This window comes from the organism of the source record quoted next, unplaced genomic scaffold (assembly GCF_019419815.1).
Source record: "Pyrus x bretschneideri cultivar Hongxiangsu unplaced genomic scaffold, Pyrus_bretschneideri_v1 Contig7, whole genome shotgun sequence".
In the NCBI taxonomy this organism is placed as follows: Eukaryota; Viridiplantae; Streptophyta; class Magnoliopsida; order Rosales; family Rosaceae; genus Pyrus; species Pyrus x bretschneideri.
Window position 1 is genome coordinate 3126334 of NW_025999809.1, and position 15996 is coordinate 3142329.

A 15996-nucleotide genomic window follows, 5' to 3' on the forward strand; every position below is an offset into this window, starting at 1 on the left:
ATGTTCATATATAAATGAGTGCTTTAATGCTCAACATGTTGGTTCCAAGAGATTGCTCACTTCTGAAAAATCCTCAGTGGTGGCACAAGAGGCTGGGGTACATCTCTAAGGAAAGGATTGTCAAATTAACCAACAAAAACCTGTTGCCACCATTAGATTTCAATGATTTTAAAGAATGCACAGACTGTTACAAAGGAAAACTAACCAACACAAGAAGGAAGGGATCAAACAGAAGTCAAAACCTACTTGAAATAATACACACTGACATTTGTGAACCATTTCCAAACAAAACTATATATGGAAAGTCATATTTTATATCCCTTATTAATGACTTTTCACGATATACTTGTGTCTTTTTTATGTCAGAAAAATCTGAAGCATTGGAGTGTTTTAAGATTTACAAACTAGAAGTTGAAAAACAGCTAGAGAAACACATTAAAATTGTAAGATCTGATAGAGGCGGTGAGTACTTTGGTAGGTATTCTGAACTGGACAGCATAAAGGTCCTTTTGCAACCTTTCTTCAAGAAAATGGTATAGTGGCACAATACACAACCTCAGGTACTCCCTAGCAAAATGGGGTTGCAGAATGAAAGAACAGGACCTTCAAAGACATGATAAGATCGATGTTTGCCCACTCTAAGCTGCCAATCTTTCTCTAGGGTGAAGCATTAAAACTGCAAACTACATCTTGAATAGGTACCAAGTAAGTCAGTTGACATGGTGCCTTTTGAAGCATGACTGGAAGAAGACCAAGCTTCAACCACTTCCATATATGGGGTTGCAAAGCTAAGGCAAGGTTTTACAATCCAGCTGAGAAGAAACTAGATCCCAGAACCACGAGTTGCAGCTTTATTGGTTATTCTGAGAAGTCCAAAAGGTACAAATTTTATTGTTCTCATGGTCACTCCAGAATAATGGAGACATATAATGCAAAATTTGTTGAAGAATTGGATGAAGTTCAATTCACTAAAGGTGTGTTAACATTTCCAGAATTCGAAGAATTAGCTACTGATAACAGCTTCAGTGGTTTCTTTCCTTAACAAGGAACTATGTTATCTATGCCAACACATATACAACCTGAGTTTCCCAATGCAGATATCAACCTTTTGAGGATTGACACACAAGTACCTGTTGCAAATGACATTGCAGAAATGGAAATGGACCTTACACTTCCATTGGATGATCCAATTTCAGATGTTAGCACTACAATGGAAGCAGCAGCTCACGATCAAATTTATGAAGAAACAGTGAGTGTAAGAAAATCACAAAGAGCAAGGAAAACAATCATTCTTCTGGATTTCGTATACCTAAATAAAGCTGAGTACAATTTAGGAGATGAAAATGATCCTATCACTCATCATCAAGCTATCACTAGCATGAGATCCAAATTATGGCAAGTTGCAATGGATGAGGAATTGGAGTCTATGCAGAAGAACCAGGTATGAACTCTAGTTTCAAAATCGAGTGGGGTTACTAAAATAGTAGGTTGCAAGTGGGTTTACAAAACTAAGAGATATTCACTTGGTAACATTGACAAACACAAAGCTAGATTAGTTGCAAAGGGGTTCACACAAAGGGAAGGAATCGATTATAATGAGACTTTTTCTCCTATTTCAACCAAAGACTCCATGAGAGTCATTTTAGCACTCACTGCACACTTAAGACCTGGAACTGCATCAAATGGATGTCAAGAATGTGTTTCTAAATGGAGATCTTGAAGAAGACATATACATGACTCAACCACCAGGATTTGTTGAAAGGGGGAAGGAGTTAATGGTCTACAAATTGAACAAGTCCAATTATGGTTTGAAGCAGGCTTCCAGACAATGGAACAAGAAGTTCGATACTGTAATGTCGAACTTTGGTTTCCAAGAAAATAAGATGGATGAATGTGTATATCTTAAGGTAAGTGGCTCAAAAATCATCTACTTAGTCTTATATGTGGATGATATTCAACTTGCCATTTCGGATCTCACCTTGCTACAAACTACCAAAGACATGTTAGCTACAAGTTTTGACATGACGGACTTGGGGAAAGCCAAGTTTGTGCAGGGCATAGAAATCATTCGAGATAGAAACAAAAGAGCTCTTGGTCTCTCACAAAGGCAATATGTTGACAGGATCACTAAAAGATTTCATATGGAGAAATGCGCTGGTGATGAATTACCAATTGGGAAGGGGGACAAAATGAGCAGTGAACAAAGCCCCAAAAATGAGTTAGAGAAGGAAAGTATGAAAGACAAGCCTTATGCATCATTTGTGAGAAGCTTGATGTATGCTTAAGTGTGTACAAGACCAGACTTGGCATTTGCAGTTAGTGTATTAGGCAGGTTTCAAGCAAATCCTGGACCACCTCACTGGGTTGCAGCCAAGAAAGTCTTGAGATATCTCAAGAGAACCAAAGATTTCATGCTCATTTTAAACATGTTGATGCACTTGAGTTATTGGCTTATACTGATTCAGATTTGGCAGGTGTATTGATGATCAAAGATCAACTAATGGATACATATTTATGCTTACTGGTGGTGTTGTGTCATGGAAAAGTGCTACACAGAAATTGACTGCTTCGTCAACAATGGAGGCTGAGTTTATTGGATGTTATACTATAACTAAATATGCAAATAGGCTTAGAAATTTGATAAGGGGATTAAGTGTGGTAGACAACATTGAGAAACCACTTAAGTTGTACTGTGACAACAAGGCCGCAGTGTTTTTCTCGAAGAATAACAAGAGATCACTTGCAAACAGACTTATGGATATGAAGTACTTGAAGGTAAAAGATGAGGTAAGAAAAGGAACTATTGATATTCAACACATAAGCACAGAACTTATGGTTGCTGACCTTCTTACAAAGGCCTTACCAGTGGGAATATTTAAGAAGCACACTTTTGATATGGGAATGAGATATTCTTTTAATTCTGTCAATGAGCGGGAGTGAGCACTCGATTGATTCTTATGTGATACTTTCAGTGAAATAAATGTTAACCAAGGTATTAAAATTACAACATTTATTTATTTCACCTACATCACACACTCATTTCACCTACATCATCCATTTACTTTACCTACAACCTCCACTCATTTCACCTACATCATCCACTTACTTCACCTACAACATCCATTTACTTTACCTACAACCTCCACTCATTTCACCTACATTATCCACTCACTTCACCAAAAAAATGAATGGTGGTGATTCACTCTCAAAGCCTATAAATAGGCTTCTCCATCAAGAGGAATGGACACCAATTCACAAATACATTTCTCTACTCCTAAAATGGAAGAGAATACTCCCCACACATCCAAAATCCTTGAAGCTTTGAAACTCTAAAGCTCTCAAGCATCCAACCCCCAAATTCCCAAGAATCCCGAAGAATGGAGAAAGCACTCTTCATTCTTCGTCAAATCCTCCTTCAAGATCAAGCCCCGACGGCCCTTGAAGAACTTCCACCAACTCAAGATCAAGCCCCGACGGCCCTTGAAGAAAGTGTTCATCGTTCATCCTAAGATCAAGCCCCAACGGCCCTTTGGATCAACAGCACAAACAAATCCACACATCTATTCTTCAAGATCAAGCCCACAAAAGCCCTTGAAGATCCTTGAAGATCCATTCATCAACTGTTCATCCTTAGATCAAGCCCCGACGGCCCTTTGGATCAACAACTCATCCATAACACACCAAAACCTTGAAGCCTTAAAGTTCTAAAGCTCTCAAGAAAATCCCGAAGGATCAAGAAAGCACTCTTCGTTCTTCGTCAAATCCTCCTTCAAGATCAAGCCCCAACGGCCCTTGAAGAACTCCCACCAATTCAAGATCAAGCCCCGACGGCCCCTTGAAGAAAGTGTTCATCATTCATCATCCGTTCATCCTAAGATCAAGCCCCAATGACCCTTTGGATCAACAACCTCAACAAACCCAACAAACCCATACACCCATTCTTCAAGATCAAGCCCAACGCCCCTTGAAGATCCATTCATCAACTGTTCATCCTTAGATCAAGCCCCAACGGCCCCTTGGATCAACAAACAAATCCACACATCTATTCTTCAAGATTAAGCCCAAAAGCCCTTGAAGAAAACCAACTGTTTATTCAAGATCAAGCCTCAACGGCCCTTGAAGAAAACTAACTGTTCTTCAAGATCAAGCCCAACAGCCCTTGAAGATCCGCTCATCCATCAACATTCAAGATCAAGCCCAAAAGCCCTTGAAGAAACTTCCATCAACCTTCAAGATCAAAGCCACGAAGGCCCTTGAAGAAAGTGTTCATCATTCATCATCCGTTCATCCTAAGATCAAGCCCCAACGACCCTTTGGATCAACAACCTCAACAAATTCACACATCCAATCGTTCTTCAAGATTAAGCCCAAAAGCCTTGAAGATCCGCTCATCCATCAACCTTCAAGATCAAGCCCAAAAGCCCTTGAAAAAATCCACACAACCATTACTCAAGATCAAGCCCCGATGGCCCTTGAAGAAAGTGTTCATCGTTCATCATCCGTTCATCCTAAGATCAAGCCCCAATGACCCTTTGGATCAACAACCTCAACAAATCCACACATCCAATTGTTCTTCAAGATTAAGTCCAAAAACCCTTAAAGATCCACACATCTATTATTCAAGATCAAGCCCAAAAGCCCTTAAAGAAAGTGTTCAATTGTTCATCCTTAGATTAAGCCCCCGACGGCCCCTTGGATCAACAAACAAATCCACACATCTATTCTTCAAGATCAAGCCCAAAAGCCCTTGAAGAAAACCAGCTGTTCATTCAAGATCAAGCTTCGACGGCCCTTGAAGAAAACCAACCGTTCTTCAAGATCAAGCCCAAAAGCCCTTGAAGATCCGCTCATCCATCAACCTTCAAGATCAAGCCCAAAAGCCCTTGAAGAAGTCCATACACCTCTCCTTCAAGATCAAGCCCCGACGGCCCTTGAAGAACTTCCACCAACTCAAGATCAAGCCCCGACGACCCTTGAAGAAAGTGTTCATCGTTCATCCTAAGATCAAGCCTCAACGATCCTTTGGATCAACAGCACAAACAAATCCACACATCTATTCTTTAAGATCAAGCCCAAAAGCCCTTGAAGAAAACCAACTGTTCATTCAAGATCAAACCCCGACGGCCCCTTGAAGAAAACCAATTGTTCATTCAAGATCAAGCCTCGACAGCCCTCGAAGAAAACCAACCGTTCTTCAAGATCAAGCCCAAAAGCCCTTGAAGATCCGCTTATCCATCAACATTCAAGATCAAGCCCTGAAGGCCCTTAAAGAAACTTCCATCCTTCAAGATCAAAGCCACAAAGGCCCTTGAAGAAACTTACAACTGTTCATCCAAGATCAAGCCTCGACGGCCCTTGGATCAACAAATATACATCTTACGGAGATCGAATCAGAGGACCAAATTTGAGAGATCGTAACCCCAAAATCATTAAACACAAAAATATTATTTTTGTACACGTATTCTTGTTTCTTGTTTTCAGGAATTTTTCGTGTTCACAGATACATTCAATTGTTGGTTATTATTCTCTATCAATTTCCTTTGTTATTTGAACCATGCATGAGTTTATCAGTATGGAAATTTCATAACTGATATATTAATCTTAACAGATTTCGTACCCAAGTTAATTTCAGTTTATTTTGTGAACTAATGTTTTGATTATTAGTTCTTGACACCGTGACTTTGTTAGCAACAAGGTGCTTTAAGTTGAATGTGTATGTAATCTTGGAGTGAAAGGAACATACAAAGTTGTTCTTTGTTTTCTTTGGTTCTACATTCGATTCAAGGTGACAGGTTGCTAGGAAAGGTTGTTGCATACTTATGAAGACTCAGTGATCACCATGAGTTCTTATTTGTTAGGATAATTCATTGACATTCAAGTGGGAGAATGTAAAGTTATGAATGACAATGAATGATATATTGGATTACTTGTGTTATAAGGCACTTGATTATCAAGTTGTTAACGGCATATGTAATCTAATAGTCCTATTGAAATAAGGATTATGAAGTCTTAACCTTTGCAATTGACCTCAAAGAAATCTGACAGGTTTCGCTACAAAGATATAGAATCATGGTGGGGCTCAATCACTTAAGTGATAGGGTTTGTTTATCACAACCAATAATAGGCCGGCTGTGAATAAACCCTAATGATATAAATACTATGGTTATGTCCCTACTTCCATATGCTGAATCTCTAAAATACGTTGAACCTTTTTCATATAGCTGAGAGATATTATTGAAGTACTGGAAGTAAAAGACAACCTAGAACTCTGCAATGTCTTCTGCTTCCTCAGGTAAGTTTTACGTAGACCTTATATGTTGCATATCTGCATGCAGTGCATCCTTGTTTCATAGAAATATGATTCACGTAATCCTACAACCTTATTTCTTCTTTATCACATGCATGTCTATATAAATGCATGTTACTTATGTAATCCTTACACAACACAATTCCATAAAAAAAATGAAGTAACAACCATACAAAACCCCGAAAATTTGTCAATTTAGCTTACCATCCGAGTGGATTAGTGACTTGGGCAATCCATTCGGCCTCAGTGCCTTGTCATTCACCCCTTCTATGTACTTGTTGACCTCAACCTGCATTCTGCAAGATCAAGAAGTAAACTTTTTTCTCAAAACTATCCCAAGAAAAAAATTGCAATAAAATTTCAAGCAATATCGATGAAAACTAAATGAAAACATTCTATTGAGCATTCAAATTACAAAAGTTTCATAAAATTTAGAAATTTGGGGACTGACCCAATAAATTTGATGGTGTTTCCTGGCTCATCTTTGATTGGGGTAATGGTGAGAAGATTCCGGAAGGGAGTTCCACTTTTCTTGTAGTTGAAGAGCCTACCGCAGTAACTTTTCCCGGTCTTCACCGCGTGTCGGATCTTCGACACTTCGTCCCAGTCCGTTTCCGGTCCCTGAAGAAATCGGCTGCATCCAAAATATCACAATTTTAGGGCACCAAATTGCTTTCTTTCTTTTCGATGTCTTCGTCTTCGTGGAGGTGAAGCCATACGTTGTGGTTAATTGAAACTCGGACCAGAAATTTTGACCTAAATTGAACGAAACCCTAAAATTGCTACAAAGGGGACTGAGCTGAACTGAAGGGAGTGAAGCTGCGCGGTAACTATTTCCCAATTTCAAGTTACGATGTAGTTATAGCACCTGTTTGGTTTAGCTTAAAACGCCGGGGCGCAAGACATAAAACGTCAGTAACGAAAAAAAAATCTCACTTGGAGTAGTTCTAGGGTAATGCAATCCACCATGTTATTTTGTCAAATTATCGTGTATGGAAATGAAAACAATATGTCTCAGAAATGGTCCAAATTGATACTCGAACAATTATATCATACTACGTTACCAGAGGCGGATGGAAATAGGACCCAGGCGATCCCATGACCATTCTGGTCCAAAAAATATATATGTGAAGATTTTTCAATGATCCTTCAAATGTTTGGTAACGGTCTCTTTTTTTCCTACTAAATGTTTGATGTAATGCATGCTATACATATCTCAGCAGACTGTTTTGGCAACACTTGACAAAATTCTCTCCATTTCACTCATTAGATTGCTTCTTCGTATGCCTATATATGTTGACATGTGCACAAGAAGCTCACCAAGTGACTAAACTGATTTTTTTTTTTTTTTTTTTTTTTTTGCGCACTTCGCATTTTGTTTCTATTTAAAAAACTTATATTTAATACTGAGACCCCCAAGGTTCAAATCCTAGATCCGCCATTGTATGTTAGGATATGATTATTAACTTGATCGTATATTAAAATTGAAATAGGTAACATGTTAGACTAGAACCGGCTAATTATCCAATACATCTAAGCAATCCTAAAAATCAGTCCAATGTCAGAAACGGTTCAATGTGCTAAAAATCAGTAACTTACCAGTTCCTGCCAATGACCTCCTTTGAAGAATACCCAGTCATCCCAAAGAAGCCACTACTAGCATACATAATTGGACAATCAGGTTCAGTGGCATCAGAAACAACAAAAGTCTGCTGAAGTGTAGCATACATAACTGGAAGCATGACCACCATTTGAATCAGTGGCAGAAGTGCTTTTTGGATCGGCTGAAGCTTGAGCAGTTTCGAATGCCATCCACTTGGTGATGGAATTCCTTTTAGCAGCAGGAGCGGAAGTGTTTGTTGAAGAACTGCTTACTGGTCCAATATCCACAGTACCAGCAGCTTGCTTGTTGCTAGGGTTTGCTCCAACATCCTTCAGATTGAAGACCTCCATTGACAACAGAAAATCCACCAGCCATTAACATCACTTAACTATAAAAATTTTATAAACAAATAGAATTTTAAATATACATATGTTGCTCAAGCTAAGAACGTACGTAATCTACAAGCTCGTTTCCCACAGAAAGCGTCAAACTATTCAAACTTTAGCATATAATCCGGCGCTGAATTTCATCAAGAATTTGCTATTTTTCAAGTGGAGACTGGAATGGAAAACATCACTCAATTAAAATAACTCAGAGAAACACGATGTGCTACCTAGAGAATTAACAGGCAATAAATTATCTAAAAAATGAAATTGCTTGGAAGGACCTGCTGAAAATTGGAGTTTGATATCTCAGATAGAAAGTTTTCACTGAGCTTTGGCAGCATTGAAGGCAGCCATGCTCGGTTCCCACTTCCTAGAAACCGACAAAAAGGGCGCATTTGGTAAGAACCACCAGTCCTGATGAATTACAGAATCTGTTTCTGCAAGTCGCTACCATTCGATTGGTACGAGACCTCTTTTCTTTTTCGTTTTTTTTTTTTTTTTTTTTTTTTTTTTTGAGAACTGGGAGTATTTCATAACCAGGGCCGAAGCCAAAAGAAACCAAAAAGCCACAAATGGCAAGCAAATACGCAAATAATATAACTGGAAGTAAGGGAGATAAAGAAAGGCACGGAAAAAGACCACGTCAGTCCTTTACTGTAATGTCTTAGACTAATACATATTTTACGTGCTCTTGATCACAAAAATGGCAAGCAGTTAAGAGATATCACTCAATTAAGTTCGGCATATATATGCATTCATACCATCTAGGTTAACGTTCAGTGGGCTATTCAATTTTGGCCTAAATGTTGAGTCGTATTGTTCATTAATAAAAGAGTATTGAGCTTGTTTGTATAATTAAGTATGCTTAAGCCCATCATTTTAAGTCAGCTTAAAACCCTAGCATATATATACATATATACCTTTAGGATCCTAGTGTTGCCGCATGACCTTGTTTTGCTTTTAAGCATTCAACTTCCTGTTAATATTTCTGGTTTTTCATCCATATCCCTTCACCTAGAGTTATCTCATTATATCTTAACTGATAAGTGATTAGGCCTTATTAGGCTTGTGGGTTTATGATAGGGATAAGAGAGTCTAGCTGCTGCACATATACATAGAAGTCCTAGTTACCTGGTTGAAGTGGCTGCCACATAACACAGACTAGATTAACAGAGCATTAGCACCGAGTGCATCATAATATGTTTTTATGTTTTGGCTGCCGCACGCATTAGATGAGTTTAGGGTTTTTCCTACTGCTGCTGCATATGCATTTAGGTTGTTTCCGTATGATATAAACACTAGCAGCAATGCATTAAACAGATAGAAAATCCATGTGCCGCAGGCCCTAGGGTTAAGTCAGTTTTTATTTTTCATCTTGATGAATCAGAGTATGTTTTTAGTTTGCTTTCACAGGCATAAATTAACTAGAGTGCAGAAAGATGGCCTTGCTCCACCAAAGAGTCAATGCAATCATCAAACATCTCCTGGATAGTCTTGAACTTGAATCCTAGACTCTGCAACTTTGACGTGTCGAACTCATAATATGGTCTGCTTACTTGCTTCAACCTGAAAATTCACATGTTAATTAAACTTCAAAACAACAGAGTATATATAAATTTCTGCTTGTTCAAGTTCATCTTCATATGTTTTTACTTTATTACCATGTGGTAGATCAAATGTAGCAAGCTTATCAATTTCTGACTGCTGAACTTATCAAAATCAAACACCGATGACATACGAATCACACATTGACGACACAACTATTTCAGCAATTGGGATTTGATCGATTTACCTTTTGGCAATAGGTAAGGAAGGATATCGCATGGATAATAAGGAAGCCAACTCATCGTTGTCCAAAACTGTTGAGCTACAAAGATATCGACCATGAGCACTTTCATGCTCATAAACCAAGATGTGACAGAGTGCAACATCATCAATGTGAACATATCCCATTCTTCCATACCATACGGTATCCCCTGCTTAATTGCTCAGGAAAAAAATAACCGTTTAAATTAAACCAAGATCAACAAGTGAAAATCATGCATAATCTACAGTGTATCGGTTTGATCTACATAAACCAGGCAGCAGCAGTAGTACCTTTAAGCAGGCTGAGTACCCGTGATGCAGTCAAACATAGATCAGGTGACAAACTAGGTCCAATCACCCACGCAGGTAGAACAGTTACTAAATCGATCCCATTTTCTTCGCAAAAATCCCCCGCTGCCTTCTCGGCTAGAACTTTAGATAAAGGGTACCAAAGCTTTTGTAACAGGTACACACACGGCCAGATCAATGAAGCGAATCATGAAAGCATACATAATTTGTCAGTGAATCAGTTACTTGGTTACACACACACACACATACACACACACACACACACACACACACATACATACAATATATAATGTACATGGCATAAGCAAATATTGAGATTAAGAAATGTACTCGCAGAGATCAACATAAATCTGCAATGCTTTTGCATCTTATTAGAGAGCTATATATAAAAAAGCAGAATTCAAAATTATTCTTAATTGTACCAGAAAAAAAAATATTAACTACTGAAGATTTTATGTGAATTAGGTGATGAAAGCAACCTGAAGTCTCTGGCAGTGTTCCACAGAGCTCCAAGATGATTCATCCAGTTTTAAACTGGATGCTAAATCTTCATCGGGTCTATTCCATAGAGCTGTAGAAGATGAAGTGAGAACCACTCGCCTCAGAGATGGATTTTTCTTACACGAACGCAACACGTTCAAGGTGCCCTCAATCGCTGGCTCCAAGACTTCTGTCTATACATGCATGACACAGAATAACAACATTCCTCAATTTGTGTGAAGGCTTAATAATTTGGGAGCCAGAAATTTGACACGTTATGCTATTAGACTATCAATCTGAACTATCGAGAAGGTGAACTTTTGTTCAATGTACAATCCAGACTATCAATTGAACTATCGAGAGGGTGAACAAGAGGGTGAACTTTTGTTCAATGTACAACCCAGACTATCAATCTGAACTATCGAGAGGGTGAACTTTTGTTCAATGTACAATCCAAATTGAAGATTTTGCAACCTCAAAGGCCCAGTGTTCAGGAATCAGGGTAAAAAAAAAAAGTTCCCTTAATTTTAAGGCATATATAGTCTCAGATAAGATGCAACATGCCTTTGGATCAGATGAAGGTTTCTTCAATACAGGGGAAGCAGAATGGAAGACACCATGGCATCCCAAGATTGCATCATCAAAGCTGCATTCTTTCATTAAATCAGCCTCCACCAATCTGAGTCTTTCTGTAGCTCCTTCCAGCTTCCATAAATGCGCCAACTTTTTCTGGTTTCCTTTGAATGCATTGCACAAACCAGAATATCATAATCTTATAAACATTCTGTGTGCGGACGTCAATTATTTGTTGAAGGAAGAATTTTGGATCGATGACACAATAATAAGGTTTTCTATTAACAGGCATATTATCTACCATTGTCATCAACATATATCATCGATACAAAATCTGTCATTTAATAAAGAAATGCATTGCAGGCTTTGATCATGCAGATTGACGAGGAGATTACCTAGATCTCTGACGGTTCCAATTACATGATAGCCCGACAAGAGAAGCCGCTTTATAAGGCAAGATGCCAGATAGCCGGAAGCACCCGTAACACAAACTTTGCCTTTGGATTCAAGTTTTTCATCCATCCCCTTCAAATTAGCAGCACTCTTCTACTGCAAGCCAAAATTGTTGAGTGCATAAAGTTATACTTTTACGCCCTCTTTTACTTAGGTTTTTGACTTAAAATCTCTATGCATCACAAAGTATTTTGTTGTTTGTATTGTATTTTAAGATGAAAGTAAGGGCTTGAAGAAATCATCTTATTTTAATATCTTAAGAGTCTAGAATGGACATTTTGAAGCCCAACTCGCCCAATACCAGACCATAGCCCACAAGTGGCCCAAGATCTGCCAGAAAAGGCCCTTACAGAACAGCCAACTTGCAAGCTTTGCCCCGAAGTGCTCAGAATGAATTAGAAAATGGGCCATATATGTTGGAAAGCCTTGGAAGTCTTCTTTCTGATAGTCTTTACAGCTTGTGATTCGGAGGTTTTGACAAGAAATTATGACAAAATAAAGAGGAGTTGTTCAGTTATAAATTTTGATAACAGCTAGTTTTCAGTTACTCCTATGCTAAAAGCTGATTGTAATGAGCTATAAATGAGAGTCAATTTAAGGATGTAAATGTGTCAGATGTTAGATAACTCCTAAGCCTTTTAATAGGAGACAAATACACAACATGAGGGAAAAAGAGGAGAAAAAAAAACAGAAAAACATAGAATTAGAAGAGAGTAAGAGTCTTCGGCCTTGAGCAGTTTCTAGGTTCTAGCTTTCCTAATTTTTTATGCATTCTGCCTTCAATTGTTTCAAGCACATATTTTCAAGCTTAACTACCTTGTTTATGTTTGCTTTATGTTGAGTGAGAATGATAAGGATGACTGCCATATCTTCTTTCATTCATTAGCAACATGTGGTTAGGTTCAGAACTAATCATGTAAACTGATTCCATGAAAATCTAGGATAAATGCCATGTTCTAGGGTTCATGTGATGTTCATAATCCTCTTCGTTCTTAATGAGTTTTTGGGTGCTAAATCTGAGTATATGCCTTGTTAGGTTGCTCCTACAAATATAAGTTTCATGTATATGCCATGCATCTCACATGCAAAGAAAATGAGGATTCATACAATCTAGTTATATGTCAAGCTAGATATGTGAACATCTTAGTTGTGCATTTGAAATAAATAAGTTAAAAGATCATCTCATTGATTTATGAATGTTTAGGGGAAGACATATTTATGTACTAAAAACATTTTTAACCTATTTCAAGTCTTAGGTTTATTTTTAGGTAATTCTAATTTTTCCCTTTTCTTTCTATCTTTATTTCTTTTCCAAAATTACTTAAACTCCCCAGTTTTAAATCATAGGAGTCATTAACTAATGCTAATATGTAAGAGTCAAAGGTTTTACTTATTTGTTTATCAGTCCCTGTGGTTCGACACCCTTACTTGTGCCACTATACTATCCTTATATTTGCAATCGAAAGGAACTTCAACAAAAATATATATTAATAACAAATGCAGATGGAAACAGGTTAGAAGAGATCGAATAAGTTATTGGGGCCATAAAACACCAACATGGGGTATTATTCATGAAGGTGAATTTCACCATCACTCGTTAAATTTTCTTTGTAGTCTACTGGGTGAAAGAGAGGGGGGGGGGTGAGCACATTACTTTATCCAACTTGACTACGCCCAAATCTGTTGCTTTGTAGTCTAATTGGTGTATTCAAATGTGTGCATTATAATTTATAGACTTTCAAACCGAACTGTCCAAACAAAATCCAAGCACTGAAACCACACGGCTGCAACCCATCAAACCTCTCCTCTTCCTTGCACCCGACTGCCCTAATCCAACAAGAAAAAAAGAAAGTGATTTCGGCAGACATTTTCCCTCCCCATCCTCACCAATGTATGTTCAAACCTTTGGAGTGAATAAATTAAAGGAGAACTAAGGATGAAATAAACAAAATTGTGCGGATACTCAATTTCTTCTCTTTTTTACATTCACTCACTAGCCAAATGCAAAGATTAGTAAATTACTTGTTTATGCTGACCTTATCTTTTTGCATTGGTTATGAAGGGGTTAATGGGACATATTCAAGATGATATTTTTTTGGTGTATACTTTTTGCAGATGATGTTGATAGATGAAATGCGAGAGGGAGTAAATGCGAAGTTAAACTTTTGGCAGGAAATGTTGGAACTAAAGGTCTTCGCCAAAGTAGGTCAAAGACAAAGAATATGGAGTACAAGTTTAGTGGAAATGGAGGTCCAAATGAAATAGGGGTGATGATTGGAGATCAGGAAGTATCAAAGAGTGAACGCTTTCGTTATTTTGCATCTATCTTGCAAAAGAACGAAAAATTGAATGAAAATCTCGACCATGAAGTGGAAGACTGCATAGGATGTGTTGTGTGACCGTCGTATGCTACTAAAGTTCAACAGAAAATTTAATAGGACGACAATAAGGCCATCAATGTTTTATAGCATAAAATGTTAGGCGGTCAAACATCAACACGTGCAAAAAATGAGCGTAGTGAGATGATAATGTTTTGTTAGATGTGTGGACACACGAAAAATGATATGATTAAAAATGAGGATATCCAAGGTAAAATAGGAGCAGCTGCAATCAAAGATAAGATGCGACAAAATCGATTAAGGTGGTTTGGACATGTGAATCGAAGATCCACAGATACTTCAGTTAGAATATGTGAGACAGGGACTCACGACAAAAAGAGTAAAGGAAGATCTAAAAAAACTTGGAAATAGACTTTTAAGAAAAGACATGAAACACTTGAAGCTAACTGAAGATCTGACGCAAAACCTGGCATTCCAAGATTCATACGCTATTCTTATTTAGTAATCTATTAATAATCAAAACCCATCTCCTATTTCTCTTACAAAACTGGAGAACCAAAGAGCGGAAGAAAATATGTTTAATGGGTCAGATTGTTTATGTTTGCTAGTTTTTCTCCTATTTCTCATGAAAATTGGAGAACCAAAGAGCGGAAGAAAATATGTTAAATGGATCAGATTTTGTTTATGTTTGTAAGTTTTCAGATTGGATTAAGTTGGATTTCTTCCGAGAGTGAAAAAGTAGGGATGAAATAAGATACCGAAGGTAAGAGACGAGAGAGAGAGGAAAACCAGACCTGGTTTGACTGTTTGAGGGCTCCAGCCGGCAGGAAAATGGTGAGACCCAGTTGCGGAGAACCCAAGTCAAACATGTCAAGTTCAGAAGAGCAGCATATATTCTCATCTGGCAAAACTTGACGCCATTCAGTCTGTTGGATTAGAATAATGCTTGGCATGGCCAGAATAAAATAAATATCTGTAAAGGGATACTAAAAAAGAGGCTCTCATTTTTTCGTCTTCTTGTCGTCCAAAAATTATTTTTTTAAAATTGACTCCATTCAAAGCCAGCTTAGTTACACTCTATCGAACAAACCGACAGTTATGATAATAAGTAATATGCATTTATCAAGACCACAACCACTCGACGGCAGGCAACCCCCTTCCCATCGTCAGCTAACTCCATCTCTAATTTTATATGAGGATGAGTGAGATCCTCGGTCGACCTCGTAGTTGCTCCATGCAATTACAACGCAAGTAGAGGATTAATTGAAGTGGGGTATTGAAATGACGTCAATTAGATGACCTGAGTAAAGTTTGACGTAGATTGCCGAAACTATATATCAATGGGTACGAGAGAAAGAGACAGAGAAAAAGAGTAAGGTTTCTTAAGGTAATTGAAATTGGTCTATGGTGTTTGATGAAGAGTTGGAATGGACATGAAGGAACTGACATTAGAGACGAGGAAAATGATGATTTCAACTTGGTTGGTGTCGTTGCGATGGCTTCAACTTGCTGGGCTCATGTTTTCGTTCATTCTAATTTTAGTTTTTTAATTGAAAATTAAAGTTTACATTATTCTAATTTTCAGAATGAACCTAAAAAGTAAGAAAAATTAACACAAAAACAAAAACAAAAGAATAAAAGGTTAAAGATGGTCCTTATTAGTCATTCTGCAAAAGGTTAGAGATGTCATTAAAACTATCGTTAAAAAGTGGATGGAAAAATAGCATTGATGGGTACGAG

At 37.8% G+C, this 15996-nt stretch overlaps 2 protein-coding genes across 7 annotated transcripts; both read right to left on the minus strand.

Annotated features, from left to right (window-relative positions):
- Nucleotides 1-5479: 5479 nt before the first annotated feature.
- On the minus strand, nucleotides 5480-8948 carry LOC125472402 (phototropin-2-like). 4 transcript variants are annotated; one of them, XM_048573768.1, is made up of 5 exons: nucleotides 8578-8948; nucleotides 8364-8468; nucleotides 7907-8254; nucleotides 6759-6941; nucleotides 5480-6603 (listed from the first exon to the last, which is right to left on the minus strand). In XM_048573768.1, exons 3-5 carry the CDS (start codon nucleotides 8056-8058, stop codon nucleotides 6498-6500), a joined length of 441 nt encoding a protein of 146 aa, XP_048429725.1. In that variant the 5' UTR covers nucleotides 8059-8254; nucleotides 8364-8468; nucleotides 8578-8948; the 3' UTR covers nucleotides 5480-6497. The 4 variants fall into 4 exon arrangements, with proteins under 4 accessions (XP_048429725.1, XP_048429726.1, XP_048429728.1 ...); XM_048573769.1 differs by having other exon boundaries at nucleotides 7907-7960; nucleotides 8041-8468; XM_048573771.1 differs by having other exon boundaries at nucleotides 7907-7963; nucleotides 8041-8468.
- A 667-nt stretch (nucleotides 8949-9615) lies between these two features.
- Nucleotides 9616-15224, minus strand: LOC125472371 (tetraketide alpha-pyrone reductase 1-like). 3 transcript variants are annotated; one of them, XM_048573701.1, is made up of 7 exons: nucleotides 15051-15224; nucleotides 11860-12010; nucleotides 11456-11628; nucleotides 10891-11085; nucleotides 10394-10556; nucleotides 10089-10272; nucleotides 9616-9862 (listed from the first exon to the last, which is right to left on the minus strand). In XM_048573701.1, exons 1-7 carry the CDS (start codon nucleotides 15207-15209, stop codon nucleotides 9721-9723), a joined length of 1167 nt encoding a protein of 388 aa, XP_048429658.1. In that variant the 5' UTR covers nucleotides 15210-15224; the 3' UTR covers nucleotides 9616-9720. The 3 variants fall into 3 exon arrangements, with proteins under 3 accessions (XP_048429658.1, XP_048429659.1, XP_048429660.1); XM_048573702.1 differs by having other exon boundaries at nucleotides 11860-12013; nucleotides 15051-15194; XM_048573703.1 differs by lacking the exon at nucleotides 15051-15224 and adding an exon at nucleotides 13572-13744 and having other exon boundaries at nucleotides 11860-12013.
- Nucleotides 15225-15996: the final 772 nt, after the last annotated feature.

Excerpts from the sequence above, each read along its gene's own strand:
- LOC125472402 (XM_048573768.1), bottom strand. The coding sequence starts at position 8,058 with ATGGTGGTCATGCTTCCAGTTATGTATGCTACACTTCAGCAGACTTTT. Across the intron at positions 6,942-7,906 it reads GAGGTCATTGGCAGGAACTG|CCGATTTCTTCAGGGACCGG; the intron begins GTAAGTTACTGA and ends TTTTGGATGCAG. Across the intron at positions 6,604-6,758 it reads AACACCATCAAATTTATTGG|AATGCAGGTTGAGGTCAACA; the intron begins GTCAGTCCCCAA and ends TTGATCTTGCAG.
- LOC125472371 (XM_048573701.1), bottom strand. The coding sequence starts at position 15,209 with ATGCCAAGCATTATTCTAATCCAACAGACTGAATGGCGTCAAGTTTTG. Across the intron at positions 11,629-11,859 it reads TGGAACCGTCAGAGATCTAG|GAAACCAGAAAAAGTTGGCG; the intron begins GTAATCTCCTCG and ends ATGCATTCAAAG. Across the intron at positions 9,863-10,088 it reads TCCTTACCTATTGCCAAAAG|GTTGAAGCAAGTAAGCAGAC; the intron begins GTAAATCGATCA and ends GTGAATTTTCAG.